Source organism: Lissotriton vulgaris, chromosome 1_1 (assembly GCF_964263255.1).
Source record: "Lissotriton vulgaris chromosome 1_1, aLisVul1.2, whole genome shotgun sequence".
NCBI classification, from domain to species: domain Eukaryota; kingdom Metazoa; phylum Chordata; class Amphibia; order Caudata; family Salamandridae; genus Lissotriton; species Lissotriton vulgaris.
The window spans coordinates 1,327,827,832-1,327,850,199 of record NC_141685.1 but is presented as its reverse complement, the minus strand read 5'-3'; the positions used below and the strand labels follow the sequence as shown (position 1 = coordinate 1,327,850,199).

Below are 22,368 nucleotides of genomic sequence, written 5' to 3'. Positions count from 1 at the left end.
TGCTCTTAAAAGGCATCATCAGACTGATTTAAGCTCTGTTTGCTGCAGAAACATTTTTTAACCTAGTGGACTATATTGTGCCTAATTTGTGATTGAATACAATGTGACGTTTGATAATCATTATTTGTTGTCCTCATGGTTCACTGAGTTGGGATACCGGCTACACATCTGGTTGTGAGGATTTGATTATTCTGAACTTCCTGCAGTTCACATGACCAGCTGTCGTTGGCCATTTGTACATCTTAACAACCTGCCGTTTAATTAGAAATGCCCGTTAAATGTATTCTGTGACCTTTTTTCCCCTTTCCAGGTGGAGGTTTACATTTTACTTGTATATATTCTCCTATGGACTACGATTTTTGTGGTCGGTGAGTTACACTCTTATATCCACGTAGTTACAGATTGGCTATAGAAATAAACTTTTAAGGATTGTATTGACAAAGTGGGGTGTTCTGGGGGCAGGGCCACAGAGAAAGCTTGCTAATATTCAATTAAAGAAATAGGTATGACGTATGAGAGGTGGCCTTTGATTTTAGTTATCAAGTCTAATGTTTATTTTGTAGTTTAAATGTAGTGAGTATTAAATGTGGAAAGCATTAAATCCTAACTTGACCTTGATGTGGGGCTACATTGAGTGAATAGATGGTTAGGGGGGAGGGGGGTGGCATGGAAGAAATGATCAAATGTGTTGTCCTGGATGCCTTGAGCGTTTTGTATGTTGGCATCCTCAAATGCATATGAATAGTATAATGTTTTCTACTATGATTTTTCTCTGCAGACACCTTGGTTTTGGGATACTCGACAGTGCTGGTACAATTACCCCTATCAGGTATTCAGACTTTTATTCTACCCCATAATGACCCTGTGTGTCTTGTACACCTGATACAATACTTTTGTCGTTAAGATTTTTTGTCTGTTTTTTGATATTTTTCTAATATTTAGTAAAACACGATTAAATGTGTAATGGAAAATTTCCTAGATTTCATTGCAGAAAGTATCAATTGTATTTAGGACTTGGAGGCGAGGATTAGGCTTTACGTTTTCCACTTTATAAACAAGCAGCCAATAAAAGTTATGTATATCAACGTTAAACTACATTTCACAAGAGCCCTTGGGGAAAAGAAATAAAACAGTACATCAAATCTGAACACCGCAGATCCTCTCAACATTCTCTATGCTCTATCCTCTTCTTTCTTTCTACAAACACAGCCGACTTCTCCAAGTATCACTCTTGTTTGTACAAATCTGTCCCGGAGAAGACAAACAAGTGATGTAAGGTTTTTGTTTCCGCAAATGTGTTAACTCAAAGGTCATCAAGCAATACTGGATAAGAACACAATATGCAGGCAGATCTATCAAGGAAAGAAATTAATTGTGAAGTGCTCTTTATCATTGTATAACAGCGGAGGCTCGTTAACTGAACAACTGAATTATTATAATTTCACATCTTATTGGGTGGGCATAGTAACGATAGCTAGGAAATTTTTATTTCTGTGTCCGGAGCGGAGGCGAGGATTAAACTAGTTTAAGCTTCACCACCACCAGAGATGCTAGATTTGAAACTGGTTTGAAGTAAAACTTTTTGAAGGTAGAATCTGCATTGAGAATGTCCTTCAATCGAGCTCCCAGTTAAAAAGCTTTTGGACCATGGCCCCCTCACAGAGTAAGCTCCAAACTAAGATGTCAATCCCCTCCTCCTGCATGGCCCATCGGACCCATCTAGCAATGGTATGAGAAGAAACCGCTTTGTGAGGTTTAGTGAGAGTAATGAGTAATTCTTTCACCCTGAGGGCGCAGCTGGTCTCTCCTAGACTCATAAGCCTTCACTGCTCTAACAACACATAGCTTTGGAACATCTGGAAATGCTGAGTATGAGTTAGTTCTTGAGTTACATTTTGTTAGTCTGGAAATATGGAAAGTCACTCCGTCTGGAGTGAATATCCTATTTGTTACATCCAGGGTTCTCACATCCAAACTCTTCGGCATGAGATCAAACACAACAGAGTAGCTAGTTTTCGAAGCATGTGTGGTGTAGATGCAGAAGTCCTCCATCTGGAGTTGGGCTTGGATGATTACAAGTTGTTTTTGTTTCAAGAAGTTATCTTCGAGTCACGAAGTTGTGTGACTCCTCCTCTTGGTAATACTGTACATGATTATCGACGCTATCTTCAGATAGTTATTTCCCGCTGACTGGTTTGGATGTAATCTCTTGTGCTCTGCTTCGAGACTCCTTAGAACAACCTATTGGTTATTGTATAGATCTCCACTCAACAGTATTGTTTCAATTGCGCAGTTTGTTGCGTCTGAGAGCTCACACCTTTGCGTAGCAGGTTTTTGGTTCACTCTGCCAAGGTCCCTTTCTCCATTTCACCGCCCTTCGGAGAATGACCTGCTGATGAAACTAACTCCATTCCGCTTCTATCAGGAGTGTCTTTCTAAGTGACCCCATACCAACCAACACTGCATTTGCAACCTATGCCTCTCACCGGATTATTGAGAGGACACCTGTGAGGCCTGCCAATCTTTTTGATTAGAAAAAGACCCTTCGAGATTGATGTGCATGACGCCAAGAAATGCAGCGCAGGTAAGCAAATGATGTTCCGGACCTCTTCGGTCTGCAACAGGACGAAGACGAGGAAGCTTTAGCGGCGCAAGAGGAATCACTCTATATATCTGATTCTCAATCAGATCTGGACTCTGCCTCCTTTCAGCCGGCATGAAAGCATCAGGCAGTGAGTACTGCTACTCCTAATCCAAAGCCCAAATCTGTCTCACCCGCAAAAACTGCTTATGGTCCGCCACTGCAAAAAGGCCATGGTGCACACTGAAAGACTGAATTTGAAGCCCTGTACTCTGCTACGAAAAGTCGGCCTACAGCAGGGGCCTCCACATTTAGGCCTACAACTCCTCGACCTTCGGTTTCGGCACCAAAACAAAAACTGGTTATTTCTGATTCCACAGTAGCTCTGCTAAAGTTAAAGCTCTCTCCACCGGAGTGTTTTACTTTCGGATCAAATACTTCACCGGGGCTGATCCACGATGTCATGCAGGAAAGACTCGACCCAAAGCAAAAAACACTCCAGATTAAACCTGAAACTAAGAAAATCATGCTTCAGCCTGCAAAAACCCAGTCTTCAAAGAAACAATTAACTTTCCAGGAGGCTTTAGATGCTCCTCTACAACCTCCAAAGAAAAAGGATGCTGCAACAAGCCCTTTGCACATTCATACTCCAACACCACCACCACCTCCTAACTCACCAACACCATCTGAGCCAGGTGACATGTCTCCTCACTCACTCATAATAGATAATGAGGATATACCACAAGACATGCACCCAAGGGATGGCTGGGATGATCCTCAAGGGGATAGTCTCTGATTTATATTAGATGTCAAATAACCCCAGACGCACCAGTCGTGTCAAATGCCAGGTGGAGGACCAAATCCCAAACATAAGGTGAGGCGCCACCTCCGGACAAGGAATCTAAATTAGTAGATGCTTCTGGAAATAAGGTAGCTTCCCAAGCATCTAATCATTGGTGCATAGTTTTTTGTTTTTTCAAAATATTTTTATTAGATTTTTAGTAATATCAAAAACATCACATAGCCGTTGCTACTAACATATATAACAATCGCAGTTTACATGAATCTAAGGCAGCTATTACATCACGTTGAAAAGGCATCGCTGTGCATACTGAAGCCAGGAATCAAAGTAAGAAGAGAAACCAACCTCCCAATAAACTATCCCCAATCCCACCCCCCCCCCCCCCCCCCTTCTTCAAAATATCAAGGCACAGGCAGGTATCAAACATATAAAAATATAGCAATATGAAGGCACATATGGGCCCCAGTCCAGGCAGGAGTCACAAATTAGATGGTACAGTGTAGCCCAACGAAAACAGAGCCTTCATCATTCAATGTCCTCCGCCCCGTACCCATCTGGCCCTGCAGCATAATAACGCTTTCTACGCTTCAGTTTTTTTCGCATAGTCCATTGCAGCTTACGGCGAAGAGAAAAGCTTATTGTCAGCCGCGGCTCCAAAACGAAGTCGGGCCGGATACATCATGGCGTACGGGACCCCTTCGCTACGTAGGAATTGCTTCACCGCTCCAAACTCCCTCCGCGCGGCTTGGACTGCAACCGTGAAGTCTGGGAAGAAAGCAAGCGTGTTCCCCTGATGTTCTATAGTTCCCTTCTCCTGTGCCAGCCGCAAAATAGTGTCACGGTCCCTATAACTGAGGATCCTAGCTTTTATGGGTCGAGGAGGAGCCCCCGGGACAGGACGAGCAGCCAGAGAGCGGTGCGCACTCTAAAATTAACATAGGTGATAATTGTTCTGTGCCAAAGATATCAGCAATAAGGCGCTCCATATAGGTCTCCATCCTGCCCACATTCATGGACTCCGGCAGCCCCGTGACGCGGATGTTATTGCACCGGGACCGCGCCTCTAAATCCTCATTCTTCGCTTGGATAAGGGACAGCACCTTTTCCATGTTTAATGTCTTATCCTTAACAGTGGACAGTCCATCCTCCGCCTCTGAAACCCTTTGCTCCACCACCCCCATGCGTGCACTCTGCTTCTCCAATTGAGACGACATATGGTCCAACCTATGGTTAACAACCACCATTGCCCCTTCAATTGACTGTAAAGTCCGTTGCATGGCCACCAGAGTAGCCTTTAAAGTGAAGGGCTCCTCCGTGGACGCATCTGCCTCAGAGTCTGAATTAGCCTTCTGTGGGGTCTTGGGGGCCCGACTGGTCTCAAAATTAAGTTAAGGTTGATGTTTGTCCGCCCGCCCAATGATCTCGTGCCAGTCCACAGGTACTAATATGTTAACAGTGCGGGTCGGGACACCTAGGCCACAGTGCCCTTCCCCACAGACCACCACCAGATAGGCAAAAAAAAAAAGGGGTGGGCGCCGCACTCGCGACCCCCCAAAAAAATTCACTCGGGCCCACCACTAATCTGCAATTATCACCAGTCATGCTTCCCTTCCAGAGAGGCACTACAGCAGCTAGGCCGCACACAATCCAGCAGAGCTCTAGGCCAAAGGTGCGGGGGTATACGTCCTGGAGGCCCCAATTGTGTCAGCAGGCAGCACGCTATTCAGTGCCACCCAACCAGTGGCTCACCGTGTCTCCACATCCCTCACTATCTGGTCTCCACCGAAATCCAAGCAACACCCCAAAGCTGTCTGTCATCGATGAGCTGTCGGGCCGGGCTGCACCGCACTCACCAGGCCAAGCAACCCCAGCCGTCAGGGCCCCTTACCGGCACTCCCGCCGTCATAACATACAGAGGAGCTGTTCCTGATGCCTGTTCCCGACGCCTCAACGACTTGTGAGTCCCGATGCTCCCGCTAGACCCCAGGCGCCTCCCCCGCTTCGAGTAAAGCCCCTACGCAGAACACAGTAAGCCTCGCAGGCCCCTATCCCAGGCCCGTCCCACCTCCGCAGTCCGGGCCTCAGCGCGGACCCACCCACTTACGCACCGCGTCCTACGCCGGCAGGCTCCTCAGAGCGGGATCTCTGGGCTCTCCCCTCCTCCATTGCCAAACTGGAATATAGGCCGCGGGCCTCCACTGGCAGCACCACCCTCGCGGCCGACAGCTGCAAGGCAGAGTCTCCTCCAGGCCGGGTTAGGCCCCAGCGCCGCCTTCCCACACCGCCGCCTCCGCACAGGACACTCCGCAGCCCCAGCCACCAATAGCCCAGTGGGGGCCACACCAGGGGGCCGCACCTGAAGCACACGCAGCCCAGGGAAGCGCACCCGCCAGCTGCCTACCGCGATCCAGCGGCCGCCATTTCCAGGCCGAATTGCAGGGCAGATGAGGGCGTCTTGGCACACAGCAGCAGGTAGGAGATTTCGGCCCCAAAGTACACCAGTTTGTGCAGCAGTGTCCAGCAGACCCACACATGGCTTTTTACACCGTCGGGGGTGAAGGATGCAGCAGATATTAGTCTGATGAGTTCTCGGTCAGGCAGAGCCTCACAGCAGTGCGGCCATTTTGCTGTGCGCCCTCTAGCGCCCCCCATCATTGGTGCATAGTTAATAGCCAGGCTCTATTAGCAAGATACGATAGGGCCCAATGGGACGAAATGGAGGTGCTCCTCCAATACCTCCCAAAGGAACACAAATAAAGAGGGCAGGGAATTGTAAATGAAGGTAAGCTTATAACTAATAACTCCAAAAAGTGTGTGTTAGACGCAGCCGATACCGCTGCTAGGGAGATAATTGCTAGTATTCTGTTGCATAGACATGCATGGCTTGTGTCTCAGGATTCAAGCCCAAGGTACAGCAGGCAGTCTTATACCTGCCGTTCGACAAAGGACACTTTTTCGGACCTCAGGTGGACGCTGCCCTAGAAAAGATGAAAAAAGACAGAGGTAGCAAAATCAGTTGGGGCTTTGCAAACAACCAAAAATCGTGGGTCCTTTCGTAGGCCTACCTATAGGCAAGGTGCAAGATTCGCCTCCTCTGACACTGGGGCAGTATATAAAAATCAGGGACAAACCTCTAGTCCAAAAACATTCTATCAAGGTTCCTATAAAGGAAACAATTTTAAAGGAAGACGTTGGGGCAAAATACCCGTACCTCAAATTTCTTACCATTCCCCAAGACCACTTAATACCTGTTGGGTGTCTTCTTCTAAAGTTTCTACCAATCTGGAAATCAGAAACAACAGTTCTCCAGTATTGGGGTGTCTTTCATAGATTCACATGCTTGAATATTCCCCGTTGTCGAAGTGGGAGTCCCACGGTACATAACATAGCAACCTATACGTAGTATAGGTGAGAAAAAAACATAGAGTAGCAATGAAACATAGAGCTTAATGGGTAGAAAGATTTGTCACATTATTAACGTATCCAGGTCATTGTAAGTAGTCCAAACTCCAGCCAATCAGGCGTCAGCACCCTCTAGAATGATCTCCTCAGAGGCTCAAGGCCCTCAGATTTTCTACTGCACGTCGTGTGAAGGGAGTCTCCCTGAGCTCAGTTCAGTTTTTTCTAAATTTTCTTCAAAAAGGAGTATTTTTGACATGGCTACTAAGAAGTCCCTCTTCAGACCCTGTGGAACATGTGGAAAATAGCGATAGCGTCTTCATTCAGAGGACCCTCATAAGAAGTGCATCTATTGCCTCTATCCTGAACACCATTTAAAGGATTGTAAAATTTGCAGGACTTTCTCACAAAAGACCTTGAAGGACAGAGAGTGGTGTCTCCTTCTGTGGCTGCAGAAGTTGAAGACAATGGATAATCCCCTGTCCGGTGTGTAAAGTGTGTCCTCTGTCCGGACTGCTTCATCTTTGAGGAGAGCCAGTGAGTCGGAGAAGATCTCTCCTAAAGTTAAGGTGGTGAAGAAACATCATGTGAAGTCTGCAGAGCTACATTCATCTTCAAAAGGGGTGATTCCAGCCCCTCAGTCTATCTTCACCCTTTACGCCCCAAGATCTGACTCTCAGGTGTCCAAGACTTTCTGACAAGTTGTTACCTGCAAAACTGGCTGTCTCGTCGACTAGCGCTTAGTCGCTCCCTCTGTCGACGAGGAAGTCTGTCGTCACTTCTACAATGACGACTTCCACTTCTTCATCTATGATGCAGGCCATGATCCTGTCTACGGCGACATCGCAGTCGACATTAGTGGCAGTGTAAGTGAGGCCTCTGATCTACGGTGCCTTTGACTTAGTTGACGGCGTCTACTAAGCAGAAGAAGCATTCGTCCATGCGCACTTCGTCGACGAAAGGTTCATCTTTGTCGACTGTGGCTTCGTCGACTGGCTTCGTCGACGGTGACTCAGTGGCAACATCTCTCATCGACGGTGACAGCGTTGAAGGCTGCATCCATGGATTTGGTTCCATTGAAGTCTACAGGTTCTCTCCTTCAGCCCCGACAGTCTTCCTTGGACACTTTAATGCCAATCCAATCGACTCCTCCTCTCCCAGCAGAACTGTTTCTTCATCTGACGCTGGTGAGGGTGATTCGGAGGAGGAGGACAGATTTCGGGCTGCTCGCTGTCCCTCTGAACTTTTAATAAAATATCAAGATTTTGATGACGATCAGCACTATGAAGATTATTCTGAGCAGGCCGGCCAGCCAGAGCTTCCCGTGGCGCAAATGCCCATTTCCCTTATTTCTAATCTTCAATTTATGCTGGACGACTATTACCGTTGTTTTCCAACCTCAGTCCAGACCTCACCTGAACCGCAAGCACCTCTTCCACCTCCGCTCGTTGTGGAGCCACTTCCAACACCTGCTACATCGGCGTCAAGGTTTCAACACCAGGACACTCCACAGGTCATAGATGATGACGATGATGAGGATGATGACAGAGAAGAGGGTGAGCTGGATGATAGATCCCCCCTCACAGAAAGGGACACTTATCAAATTCAAACACAGTCTCCCACGGCTCCAGCTCCTCTTGATTATCCACCAGTGGATATCGGCGGATTCCACGTCCTGATGGAAAGAGCAGCAAAAAGATTTCACCTCCCTTTGGTAACTAGAGACGAGGATTGTTTCTTGTATGACTTCAAGGATCAGCTGCAGAAACAAGTTTGTGTTATTCCAATAATAGACTTTTTTTGGCAAGAGGGTCTCAAGCTAATGCAGAACCCTAATTCCATTCCAGCTGTCTTGCCACGACTGGATAAGAAATACAAAGTCCCAGCAAATTCACCTGCTTGTCTTATTGCACAGCCGAATCCTGATTCCATTATTACTCGGGTGGCACAACGTCGTGCCCGAAATCCTTCGTCTCCACTCTCTGCTACTCCGGACTGGGAGGGACGACGCCCTGATGCTATTGGCAAAAAGTTCTCCACTATGGCGGCAACTACAGTACGAGCTGCCAATTCGTTTGCTATCCTTTGCGGTTATGATCGACAAATGTGGTCGGACATTGCTCTTCTCATTGACTTGATTCCAGAACCTTCTAGGGCAGAAACGCTGAGAATTCTTCAAGAAGGGGAAAGGATTTCCTCAGAAATTATTGATTGTGCTGTGGATGTATCTTCCACTGGCTTTCGTCAACTGGCAGGAACGGCAGTCCTCCGGTGGCAGGGCTGGTTAAAATCCACTTCTTTAAGTCAGGAGGTGCAGACGAAAATATTGGACATGCCTTTTGACGGTGAATCACTGTTTGGTCAACACATTGATGATGCTCTTCAGATTATCGAAAAGGACACTGACACTGCTCGTGCTCTGGGCACTCTTCAATTAAAAAAACACCCCTTTTGGGGTGCGAGGGGTCGCGGCTCCTCCTCTTCCTTTCAAGGAGGTTCTAACCAATACCGGCAATATAACTCTTTTTCAATCAAATTAACGTTACTCCTCCCAGAATCAACAGTTGTACAGACAACTGCCGGTGGCCTCTTACAAGCAGTATAGAGGAAAATCCTCTTACAGAGGCAGAGATTTATCCAAAAAACAATGACTTGTTTCATTTACCACCCTCCATTCCGCCCACACACACAAAGGTTGTAGGTCGAATCTCCCGTTTCTATTCCATATGGCCAGAAATTGCTACAGATCGATGGGGTCTGGATATTGTGCGCAGGGGGCACGCTTTAGAGTTTGTAAAAATCCCTCCCAATGCTCCGCCCAGAGGCCCTCCTCCTGCCCATCTGAAGGAACTTTTGGGTCAACTTGCAATCTTTTTGAGAAAGGGCGTGATCGAAATGGTTCCAAAACTACAAAGGGGCAGAGGTTTTTATTCAAGGTTTTTCCTTGCACAGAAAAAGTCGGGAGAATGGCGTCCCATTCTGGACCTACGCTCCCTAAACAAACACCTCAAAAAACAAACATTTCAAATGTTGTCCCTTCAGGAGGTGCTTCGATTACTATTCCTGAACCAATACATGACAACACTGGACCTTCAAGACGCCTATTTTCATGTCCCAATTCTTCCCAGGCACAGACAATTTCTCTGATTCAGAGTGGCTGGGAGAGATTTCCAATTCAAGGTCCTTCCATTTGGCCTCCGTTCTGCGTCCCAAGTGTTTACCAAGGTCCTGGCACCGGTGGCAGCGTATCTTTGTCTACAAGGCGTACACATTTTTTCCTATCTCGACGACTGCTTCTAAAGGCACAATCGTTCGAACTGGCGTCTCCACACTCTGATCTGCAGGTCCCTCTTCCAGTCTCTGGGCCTTGCATTCAACCTGGAAAAGTCCCATTTTGTTCCAGCTCAACTCAGGACCTTCTTGGGGGGCATAATCAACACCAAACTGGCAAAAGCCTTTGTGTCCCTTGAAAGGCGTCAACGACTTTGCACTTTAGCGACCTTCCTCCGATCAAGAACTTCCGTTTCTGTTCGGCAGTTGAAGTCTTTGCTGGGGATGTTGTCCTCTTACAGTCCCTCACTGCCGCCTGAAAATGAAACCCATTCAGGAGGAACTCAACAAGCAATGGACTCAAATTTCGGGTTCATTCGACGATGTGGTCAAAGTCACATCCCAAATGAAAACAGCTCTATTATGGTGGACCCTATAATCAAATGTATCAGCAGGCCGTCAATTTCTGGCGGACATCCCAAATCTCACACTCCTAACAGATGCATCCCTCGAAGAATGGGGTGCGCACCTTTAGGGCCTCACAGTCAAAGGAAGATGGGATTCCCGCCAAAGGAACTGGCACATCAACCTTCTGGAGTTATTGACCATATTTCCAGCGCTAAAGGCTTTTCGTGCCATCATTCAGGGAGCTTCAGTGTTGATCAGGACGGACAACACAACATGCATGCACTATATAAACAAACAGGGGGACACGCGGTCCATTTTGCTATACCTTCAGGCGCAGCAAATCTGGGATTGGGCGATCCAGCATCATATCATTCTGACGGCAGTGCATGTTCCGGGAACTCTCTGAGCAGGTCAACCTCATCCAACCACGAGTGAGAATTACATCAACCCGGACTGGATCACATTTTTCGACTCTGGGGTCCCCCGAATCTGGATCTGTTCGCAAACAATCTGAACAGCAAATGCCCATTTTATGCAAGTTGGCTTCCTCAACCAGAGTCGTGCGGGAATGCTTTTTTGATGAACTGGTCCAAAAATATATGCTGACTCTTTTCCGTCGACTCCTCTGGTCCCCAGGGTGCTTCGGAAAATGAGGCGGAAGCCTTGCCACATTCTTCTAATAGCTCCCAGGTAGCCTCAACAGATGTGGTTTACGGAACTCCTCCTCCTATCGCAGTGCGACCCGATTCTGCTCCGTCCACTTCCGGATCTTACAATGGATCAGGGACAGGTATGCCATCCCGATCCGGCATCTTTGTTTAGCGGCCTGGAACCTGAGCACTATGAGTTTGCCACCTTGAACATTCCTTCAGACTGCAGGGAAGTTCTTGCTAAGGCTAGGGCAGCCTCCACTGTAAAAATCTACAGACTCAAATGGAAGCGGTTCTGTCTTTGGTGTGAAATGGCAAACGTACACCCTGTGCAACTTTTGCCTTTCTTTTTACATCTAGCAAAATCAGGCCTTTCACATTCTACCCTTAAAGTTTTTCTGGCAGCAATTTCAAGGTTTCGGCAGGATGGCTCCACCTCTCTTTATTCCTCCAGAGTAATTCAGCAGTTCTTCAACGGCCTAATTCGGATGTTCCCTCCAATTCGTTGTCCGCCGCCTCCTTGGCATTTAAACATTGTATTGGCACAACTCATGAAAGCCCCGTCTGAGCCTATCCATAAAGTCGATCTCAAATTAATTTTTTGGAAAACTGTGCCGCTGTTCGCTCTCAGATTGTCTCGCAGAGTTAGTGACATTCAGGCATTTACCACAAAACCACGTTTTCTTCAATTCAACAAGGATTCTGTTGTGCTCCGCACCAATCCGGCCTTTATCCCCAAAGTACTATCTGACTTCCATTTTAATGAGCCGGTCATTTTGAAGACTTTTTCCCTAATTCTCAAACCGCAGCGGAAAGGACACTTCATTATTCAGATGTCAAGAGATGTCTAAAATGTTATCTTCAAAAGACAGCTACTATCCATAAGACTGATCAACTTTTTGTAGCCTACGGACGGATGCGTAAGGAGCATCCTGTTAAAAAACAGATTATTGCACACTGGATATCTTCTGCTGTTGCCTTTTGCCATCAGCAAGCTAGGAGACCCCTTGCTGCAACTGTTCGAGCGCATTCTACCAGATATGTTTCATCTTCTACTGCACTGTTTGCTGGTGTCCCTCTTCAGCACATCTGCAGAGCTGCAACATGGTCCAGCAGACACACCTTTACAAAACACTACTGTCTGGAAGCTGCTGACAGCACTGATCCAGCCGTGGGGCAAGCGGTCATACATAATCTCTTTCAATAAGGTGAGCCTCTGTTGCTTCCCTCCTCTCTGCAAGGTACTGTTTTTTTCTATGCTATATTTGTGTTATCGTATTATGTTTTACGATTATATATAGTTTACCTTGCATAATTTTGGTATCACTGCTAACTACTCTTATTCAAGCATGTGAATCTATGAAAGACACCTCAATACTGAAGAACAAAAGTTACTTACTGTAAACTGTGGTTCTCCAGTATTGGTGTCTTTCATAGATTCACATGCGACCCACCCTCCTACCCTCAGAGGCTCTCCTCTCCTATTGACTCGGTCACCCTTGTGCTACGAAAATCTGAGGGCCTGAGCCTCTGAGGAGAACATTCTAGAGGGTGCGGACGCCTGCTTGGCTGGAGTTTGGACTACTTACAATGACCTTGATATGAAAATAACGTGACAAGTCTATCTATCCATTAAGGTCTATGTTTCAATGCTACTTTGTTTCTTTCTTATCTATATTATGATTAGGTTATTGCTATGTTATGTACCGTGGTACTCCCACTTTGGAGACTGGGAATATTCAAGCATGTGAGTCTATGATAAACACCAATACTCTGAGAACCACAGTTTACAGGTAAGTAACTTTTGTTCATCTGTGGTTGTTAGATATTATCCAACCTGGCTACTGTCTGTAACTAGTTGCAACTCCAAATATCCCACCTTGCAAACATGAACTATCAATACAAAATATCAAATTCTCCTGCAACAGGAAATAGCAACTCTATTACAAAAAGGAGCAATAGAACCCGTTCAAAAATAAGTTCAAGGAACAGGGGTCTTCTCACTATAATTGTTATCCCCCAGTCTCGATCTCAGACCATTACATTATATCAGAACACTTTCATATGGTCACTCTTCCTGAAATTCTTCCATTGCTACAAAAGGGAGATTTCATGACCACCCTCGTTCTAAAGGATGCATGTTTTCACATGCCCATCCATCTTGCACACAAAGTATCTCTGGTTTCAATTTCAGGGCAACCATTATCAATTAAAAGTTCTTCCATTTGGGATTACCAGGGTATTTACAAAATATCTAGCAGTTGTAGCTGCTCATGTTTGAAGACACAACATGCATGTGTTTCCATATGTAGACGGCTCGTTAATAAAAGCAAGCCGTCTCAACCTCTGCAACCACAATACTTAAACCCTAACTCTTCTACATCAATTAGGGTTCGCCATCAATCTACAAAAGTCTAACCTACAACCACTTACCATACAGCCATATCTAGGAGACATGCTCAACACACATTCAGCACTGGGATGTCCAAATCGAGACAGAATCAACATCATGGTATCATTAATTCAACAGTTTCAAACAGGGCCTTGTATCCCAGCCAGAACATTTCTTCGGCTGTTGGGCATGATGGCATCTCGCATCTTGATAGTCCCACATGCCAGGCTACACATGAGACCTCTCCAGGAATGTCTCTCATCAGTGGACACAATCACTGGGTCAACTTCACGATCCAGAGTTGGTAGACAGCAGCACACACCACTCTGGAATCCACACACACCACTCTGGACTCCACAGAGTTTATCCAAAGGGCAGCCGTTTCAAGACCTAGTTACACAGATAATTCTCACAGCAGATGCTTCACTTATAGGTTGGGGAGCTTATCTTCAGAACCTCATAATACATGGAGTATGGGATTCCAAACACAATGATCTCCATATCAATCATCAAGAGTTGTAAGCTGTTCACCTCCCAGGGAAAGCCTTCCTACCTCATCTACTACACAAAGTTGTCCTAATTCGAACAGACAATATGACAGCTGTGCATTATATACAAAAGCAGGGAAACACACACACTCCAAATTATTTCAGCACAGAATAAATGGAGCATAGCAATACACCATAACATTAATCTCTTAGCAGAACATGTCCCGGGGACAAGCAACCAAGCTATGGACCTTCTAAGCAGGACTTAGCTACAAGTCCATGAATGGGAACTCCACCACACTCTTTCTACCATCCTTCTAAAGGCTGAAGGTTCCACAATTAAATCTGTTTGCAACCAAAGAAAATGCAAAATGTCAAAACTTTGGAAGCAGGTATGCACATCAACAGTCCAAGGGCAATTCCATATGGATCAGTTGGTAAGGGATATTTGCCTACGCTTTACCGCCTCTCCCACTTCTTCCATTAGTGGTCAGGAAACTACTGCAAACACATCTTACAATGATACTAATTGCACCAAGGTTGGCTTGCCAGCCCTTGTTCTTGACACTCTTGGAACTATCCCTAGTTTCACACGAGAAACTTTACCTCAAGCCGGAACTTCTCACAGAATACAAAGGGAAACTAAGACACCCCAATCCCAAAGAAATTAACCTTGCAATTTGGCCCCTGAGGTCGTAGAGTTTGGATATCTAAACTTGCCACAAGAATGTATGGACATTCTTAAGGAAACCCTCTAATCCTACCACAAGACAATGTTACGCAGCCAAATGAAAAGATTTGTTTACTGTCAACAACAGAACATCAAGACTCTTAGTGCAAGAGTGCAGACACTTATTACTTACTTATTGCATTTACAAACGGGGTTAGTCTATACATCTACTAGCAGCCCGCCCCAGCGTTGCCTGGGGCAGAAAGGGGCTGGGGGCAGTACACCCGCTCCCGCCCCGACCCCCTCCCGCCCGACTCCTTCCTGCCCCCACTCCTCCCGCCTGTCACTCTGTGCACACCCGCCTCCCGCCTCGACTCGATTTCAATGACCATAATGACCATTTACTTTACCTGAGCTGCCGCTCCTTCCCCCGATCTGCTCCTCTTCGCCATGACGCGCCCGTGCTCCTCACTTCTCCGCAGCTCCATGTCTCTCCTCCTCGTCATCACGCACGTCCTCATCACACACGTCACGGCCAGCGCTACGTCGCGTCCAGAGCAGCGTCACGGCCGGCGCTACTTCCAGGGCACTACTTTTTTTTAAAAGTTATATTTTTAAATGTACTTAAAAAAAATTTTTTTTATAGCCTATGTCAATCTGCCCACCCTGACAATTTCTACAATGTATCGGGTGTGTGGATTGGCGCTGTGGTTCCCGAGTTTACCTGGCTCAAAGGTGCGTGTTCTCTCTTTATAATAGTAGTATAGATACGCTTACACCTTGCAGCTATTGCAGCCTATTTGCAGAATAGATATCACTTATCATGATTTAAGATTCCTGTCATTAAGGCTTTTATGGAGGGACTCTCCTCCCTGGCTTCCTCCTGCACCAGTATTAACACAACTCAGGGGCCCTCCCTTCGAAGCTCTTCACTCTTGTCAATTGCAATACTTATCATGGAAACTTGCCTTTTTAATTGCTATCACTTCTCTTAGAAGTGTCAGTGAAATTCAGGCATTAACACTTGAGGAACCTTTCTTCCAACTACATAGAGACAAAGTGGTACTCAGAACAAATCCTAAGTTCCTTCCATAAGTAGTTTCAAATTTTCATATTAATCAATCCCTTGGATTATCTGTGTTTTTCTCGCAACCATACTCGTATTAGATGTTAAAAGAGCGCTAATGTATTATATAGACAGAACTAAAACATTCAGACAAAGCAATTATTTATTGCCTGTACACCACCACGTAAGGGGAAGGCAATTTCAAAATCAGGAATTTCAAGATGGATTGTTAAAATGCATCCAAACTTGCTTTCCAAAAGCTAAAAGATTACCCGTTTCCCCCAGAGCTCAGTCCGCTAGGAAAATAGGAGCTTCTGTGACTTTTTATGGGAACATTCCTATTGCTGACATTTGCAAAGCAGCTACATGGTGCAATCCACACACATTTACAAAACATTGTGTGGATGTGTTTGCACACCAACAAGACAATGTCGGCCAAGCAGTCTTAAGGACTCTTTCAAACAACTGCAACCCCCACAGGTTGACCACTGCCCAGGAACAGGAACTGCTTTACAGTCTATCAAAGCATGTGTATCTACAGCACACATGCCTTGAATGCATTGTTACTTACCCTGTAAGCATCTGTTCTTGGCATGTAGTGCTGTAGATTCACATGCGCCATCCCTCCTCCCCAAAAAGAACCCTGTGCAGATTGCAGTTCACATACATTATATACTTACATCATACTATTGCGCGGCTATCACTTTGCTATACTTATCACTCTTACATTCTCACCTACCTTCGGCAAAACAATCTGTAGATGGCTTTGATAACCAAGCTTGTATTATCAAGAGGAGGAGTCGCAGAACCTCATGAGTCGAAGAAAACTTATTAGAACAAAAAGAACTGGTAATCATCGGAGCTCAACACTAGATAACGTACTTATGCCAAGTATGTGAAGTTACAGCACTTCATGCCAAGAACAGATGCCTAAAGGGTAAGTAAATAATCCTTCACCGACATCTGTTGGAAAGGAACTTATTGGAAGGCCATAATTTAAACAAATGAAGAACCTTAGTAACGTCCCAGGAGTTTGAATACCGGGATTCTGGTGGGATAGACAATCTAATAACCCTCAAAAGTTTACAGACCCAAGGACCCTCTCCAACCAATTGCCCCATCTATTGCCAAATGGCCAGCCGAAATGGTCGATCTAAAAGTATTAATTGATCTATAAGCCAAACACTCCAAGGCTTAGACCGCCAGAAAATTCAGAATGGAGACTACGTCTGCCCCAAAGGATCTAGTTGCTGTTGGTACCAACCCCGCCATTGAGACCAGGCAGAGCGGTACCTCTCATTTGTGCTATCTGTCCAGGCTCTGGTGAGCAGTGCAGCAGCCTCTCGAGAAATTCCTAGATCTTTCCAACGTTCCCTGTGATGCCGCACGCCATGAGATGGAGTGAGCGTGCTAGAACCAGGTGATAGGAATTCCTGTGGGGATCCAGAGAAGATCCCAAGAAAGTTCCATCAGAACTTGAATCCAGACTTGAGATCTCCAGATAATAATTGCCTCTAAATGCCCCTGTTGTTTCTGAACCTGGGTGGACAATCTTATGATCATTGCGATTGGTGGGAAGACATAGCCCCTCTCTTTGCTCCAATCCTGGAGAAATGCATCGGTCTATACTGCGTTGGGATTTCCAACTGATGGTCTAGGTGAGTAGCAAACAGATTGACCGTGAATGCGCCCCACCGGGCAGAAGTTCCTGGACACCCTCGTATGAAGTTTCCAAAGACTGACTTACTGCCAATGACCAGAATGCCATTCTGCCACCTGATTGGACTTTCCCTGAAGGTGTTCTGCCAAGACAAATATCTGGTTGGCCAAGCCGAAGTTCCAAAAGGCGCAAGCCAGACCCAAAAGGGTCTTTCATCTCATACCGCCTAGATGATTGATGTACTGGACTGCCGATAAATTGTATAATTTTGAGAAGGACACAACATTTGGCCTGGTCTTTGGTCCAAAACTTGACCGCAAAGGAGCCTGCCATTAATTCCAGACAGGAATATATGAAGGGCCTGTTCTGCCAATTACCATTTTACTTCTGTGGAGAACTACCCGTATTGTGCCCCCCAACCAGAGCCGCTGGCATCCAATTCTATCACGAGGTCGGGTTGGAAGTCAAAAATGGCACGTCCATTCATGCCTCCATATTGGAGACCCACCATTGTATCTCATCCTTTGCCTCTTACGGGAGGGGACTGGATTGGGAATACTTGAGACACCGCTGCAGATGATAGATCTTTAGGCGGGCAAAGCCCGGTAGTGTAGGGGGCCTTGAAAAAAGGCTTGTATGAACTATGAGAGAAGACTTACGATGGGGGCCAGATGATGCAGGGAGGTCAAAGGTCTGGCCAGAGTCTTCCTGAGCTCGTTCTTTATCTTAGTAAGCTAGCTAGAAGAAAGACACACGGTTGCTTTGACAGAGTAAAACACAAACCACAAAAATGTTACTTTTTGGGATGGAATCAGGGATGACTTCTTCACGTGGACCGTAAATCCAAGAGACTCTAACAAATCAATAGTCATCTGCAAATGAAGTGTTAAACCTCAGGTTTCAGCACCGTGGTAAAACACCACAGAGTGGAGGATAGACCGAAAAGAAAGGAGGTGAATTAGAAAATCAGTGACCTCATTGAAATTGCAGGAAACGTCTGTGGGGATGAAAGATGAAAATCGCAAGACAGGTGTGCTGTAGTTCCAATCAGACCATCCATTTGTTTGCCTGCAACAAGTTCCTGAGAAGATGGACACCCTCCATCTTGAAGTGGCGGTAAACCAGCCACTCATTGAATTCCCTCAGGTTAATGACAGGGCTTTGGCCCCATCCCTCTTTTTCACCAGAAAGTTTGCTGAGAAAACGATGGGGACAATCACGCCCTTCTCCAAGAGTTGACAAATCTCGAAGTCTACTAACTCTGACTGGATGGTAGAAAAAGACAGGGGTTCTGAATTGAGGGTTTGGAATGGAGAGCCGTAGAACTTTATTTGGAACCCTCTGGTCGATTGAAGGACCCAAGCATCTGAGGTAGGAGCCTCCCAATTGTGCAAGAACTCCACCAACTTGCCCCCAAGTTTGGTCCCCTGGGGCATTTTACACTCATTTCGAGGGTACTTGGGTGCCATTGCCTCTTCCACCCCGATGTTGGGGAGAGGTCCTAGTTGGGTAGAAGTTGCTGAACCAGAATGGATTCGGTCATTGTCTTCAGGGGGCATCTGCACCCATAGAAGAGGCTTGGTGAAAAGCACGACCGGCCAAGCGCCCCCTACCACAGCCGTCTCCAGCAAAAACATGGGGCGTAAAAATTATTTTAATAGATGACTGGGCTTTGTCCGGAGAATTGAACATATTTACATATTTGCCTAACACACAAATGGATCTCCGAAGAGACTTCCCACTTCTATGGGCGCCACTTCTGATGTTGATAGCAGCTCCCCCAGCTTTGGATCTATTTTAAGCAAGAGGGATTTACGCCCATTATGTAGAAATCTCAGTTGACATTTCCCAGAAATAGTATGGCTGTTTGAGTCTAGCTTGATAAAGCTTCAGGGGAGACCAAGGAGCCAGATGCTTTGGCAACTTAGTCCATGTCCAGGATCTTGGATAGGGGTCCTGCTACAACTAGTAACTTGGCTTGGCATGACCAGGACCAAACTATTTCCTTTTTGGGATCCCAAACAAACTTCACCAAAAAAGTCGCCATTTTTGCATCTATCTTAGGAGTGAGGGCTATTTTACCCTCCAAGGAAGGGCTGGGATTAGGCTAGGAGACAACTCCTGACCTCCTTGTCCAGCGTTTTTCGCTATAGTCGAGGCCTCTTTAGGTCTTGGGGACCACTCCGCAGAGCGCAGATGTAAAAGTTCATCTGGATCCAACATGTCTGAGCTTGGGTTTTGGTGGGTCGCATCTACCTTAGTACCATTCTCTGAGGGAAAAAGCTCACTAGACGGACACCAAAGTCTGGCGGAGTCTCCGTCCCCATCGTGAACATTGGGAGTGTCGTCCCCATCTCCCATGTCTGGGGAGGGGGTGGGAAGGAGGGACCTCCTGAGGTGCTTGGTATTTGGGAGTCTGAAAGGGGGGGCGTTAGGAGTCCATAAATGCCTTTTTAAGGCACACAAAGGAATCTAGATCGACCCCTGGGGTGTCTGTGCATTTGCGCTTACTGTCTGTGACTGATGCTGAGGGTTGCCCTGGAGGTTTGGGGGCCGTGGCCAAGAAAGAACTTGCCTTGGTTCAAGGGTTTTTTGGCATGGAGCCTGCAGCTGGAGTATTTTCTTTTCCAAGTGCGCCACAACCTGGGATACTGCTTCAAAAAATAGTTGCACCATAACCTGGCAGAAGTGGTTGTCAATATGGAGGTAATTAATGCCTTCTTCCTCCATGTACTCCTCAGAGTTCTCCATATTTATTATGGAGGGTGATGAGAGCTTATACAATGGAAAGGGGCTAGAGTATCTAGGGAAACCCAGGAAGTTGCAGGTAATCGCTGAAAGGATTGAGCAAAGGACCCAGACAGGCCTTGGGGCAAGCACTCCCTTTATTCTATAGGGAACTGTCTTTATCCACCTGGGACGTGTCCCAGTTCTATATCTCACTCAAGATTATTCTTACCTGCTGAGTGGGTGTTCAGCTCCAGGCGGCGGCTCTCATGTGGCACTAAAACGGTCAAAATATCAGCCCCTTACTCAATTGCTGCCAGATGCTCTTCACTTTTTGAATGGAGCGGGTGAAAGTGATGCGCCTGCTGCCCCGGAGGTAGGACGCTCATGAGCGTGTTGATTTTTAATGCACGGTCCCCCAAGTGACCGGATGACCGCACCGCACCGCATACAGAGCCTAAGTGAATCAAAGCAGCCGCGAAGGAGCAAAAACACTCCTGGCGCCGTGTTTTAAAGGAAAGGCAATTTTTGTCAAAACAGGCAACAGACCAGCGGCGCCTCCTCAGCTAATGACGTAGGAGCATGTTCCCCACCCCTGGCCGCAGAGGCAGATGGAAAATAAAATTATCCTTTTTTGTCCATCCGTCCTAGTCATGTGGGCGGGCCACTGCATTGCAGCAGGGGTAGGGGTAGTATTGGGCACTGCGTTCAGTCCGCCTGGTGGTTAGGCCGGCCATCTTAGGATGGCCAAACCGTAAGGGGCACTGACTACTCTCCAACCCTGCTGCCTTGCTGGGTGGAGAGTCAAGCAGGCGCAGGCACCCACCCCTGATGGAGCGCAAAACTAGTGCTTTCTGCCCAATCCCAAAGCTGCTGTCATGGTGAGAGCAGCGTTGGGATTGGCCGCAGGGGAGTCTGGGAGCCATACTGTGCCCAGAGGAGCAGAAGAGGAGCGATAAGAAGAGTGCCCAAGCATCAGGGAAGTGTTTTTTGGGTTTGGTTGTTACTGCCCTCCCTCCCCGTGCTACTCACTACTTATATCAGACACCAGCCGCTACTGCAACAGACACGTACAGCGAGAACCTTCACAGTGTGATTAATGGTACTAAACCATATTTCGAACCCTTAATAACATAGTAAACTTCATTATAAAACATGGAGCGAAAAGACTTGGCTGAGGCTGCTGGAGCAGCGAAGTAAGAGAAGGATAGAGCATCTCCAGAGAATGTCGGGAGAATCCGCGGTGTTCTGATAGACTGTTTTGTTTCTTTTCCCAAAGACTCGTGTGAATTAAAGTTTAATGTTGTTATACATAACATTTGATTGTGGCTGGTTAATTGGTTAATAGAGTGGAGATAGTAAAGCATAATCCTCGCCTCCCGTACTGACATAGAATTAAATGTCATATGAGCAAAAGAACATAGGCTTTTCGAATGAGAAAACTTCAATTTTTGCAACTTAAGTGATGGAACATCAGAGTAATTGTGTATAGGTATATTAAAATGATCAACCCTGAAACATGTGTGATGATCTAAACAACATCCATCAAGCAAAACAGCTTTATGCTAGCAGATACAAATTGTGAGAGCTGCCTTTGGAGAGTTGAACTCCAGCTTTTGTCAGGTACCACTGTAGATTGTGTTTGAGGGAGGAGTAACATTGAATCTTTCACATAAATGATTACTGCAAATAGATTATTTTTGTGTGTTATAATTAGCTTTCTTCATTTAACAGGCTCTAACTCCTGACTTGTACTACTATTATATTATGGAGCTGGCCTTCTACTGGTCTCTTATGTTCTCACAGTTTACAGATATTAGGCGAAAGGTAAGTTTAACATTTTGTTGTTTGGTCCTTCCACATTCTTGTTGGCATTTGAGGCTTTCTGTCTAGACACATTAGTAAATAAATAGAAAATCACAATTTGCCACCAATATTCTTTATATTCTACCAACTCTCACCCGTTAGTCAGAATGTTACTTCTGACTAGTCCCACCTTGTGATGGGGCAAACTATGAAACCGGTGTTTCCAAGGAGGCAATAAAGAACCTCAGACGCACACCACCTATACAGTGGCATAACAGTATCCCTTTGCCTCAATACTGTCCAGTGCATTGTGCCCCTTTCCTTTTACCCAATCTTTCAAAGAACTGAGCGTCAGAAACCTAGAATGAAGCATTTCACCAAGACTTTAAGCTTTGATTCACTCTATCATTCTTGTTTTTAATCCATTGCTAATGAATGCCAGCTGTCTC

The 22,368-nt window shown here is 46.1% G+C and overlaps 1 protein-coding gene across 1 annotated transcript in view; it reads left to right on the top strand.

The window, feature by feature from the left end:
- CERS5 (ceramide synthase 5) overlaps positions 1 to 22,368 on the top strand; it is a 377,000-nt gene that overhangs the window by 159,755 nt on the left and 194,877 nt on the right. The window contains exons 4-6 of the mRNA XM_086966198.1: positions 311 to 368; positions 779 to 829; positions 21,848 to 21,940. Coding sequence (XP_086822324.1) covers positions 311 to 368; positions 779 to 829; positions 21,848 to 21,940 — 202 coding nt within the window. The remainder of the gene's footprint in view (positions 1 to 310; positions 369 to 778; positions 830 to 21,847; positions 21,941 to 22,368) is intronic.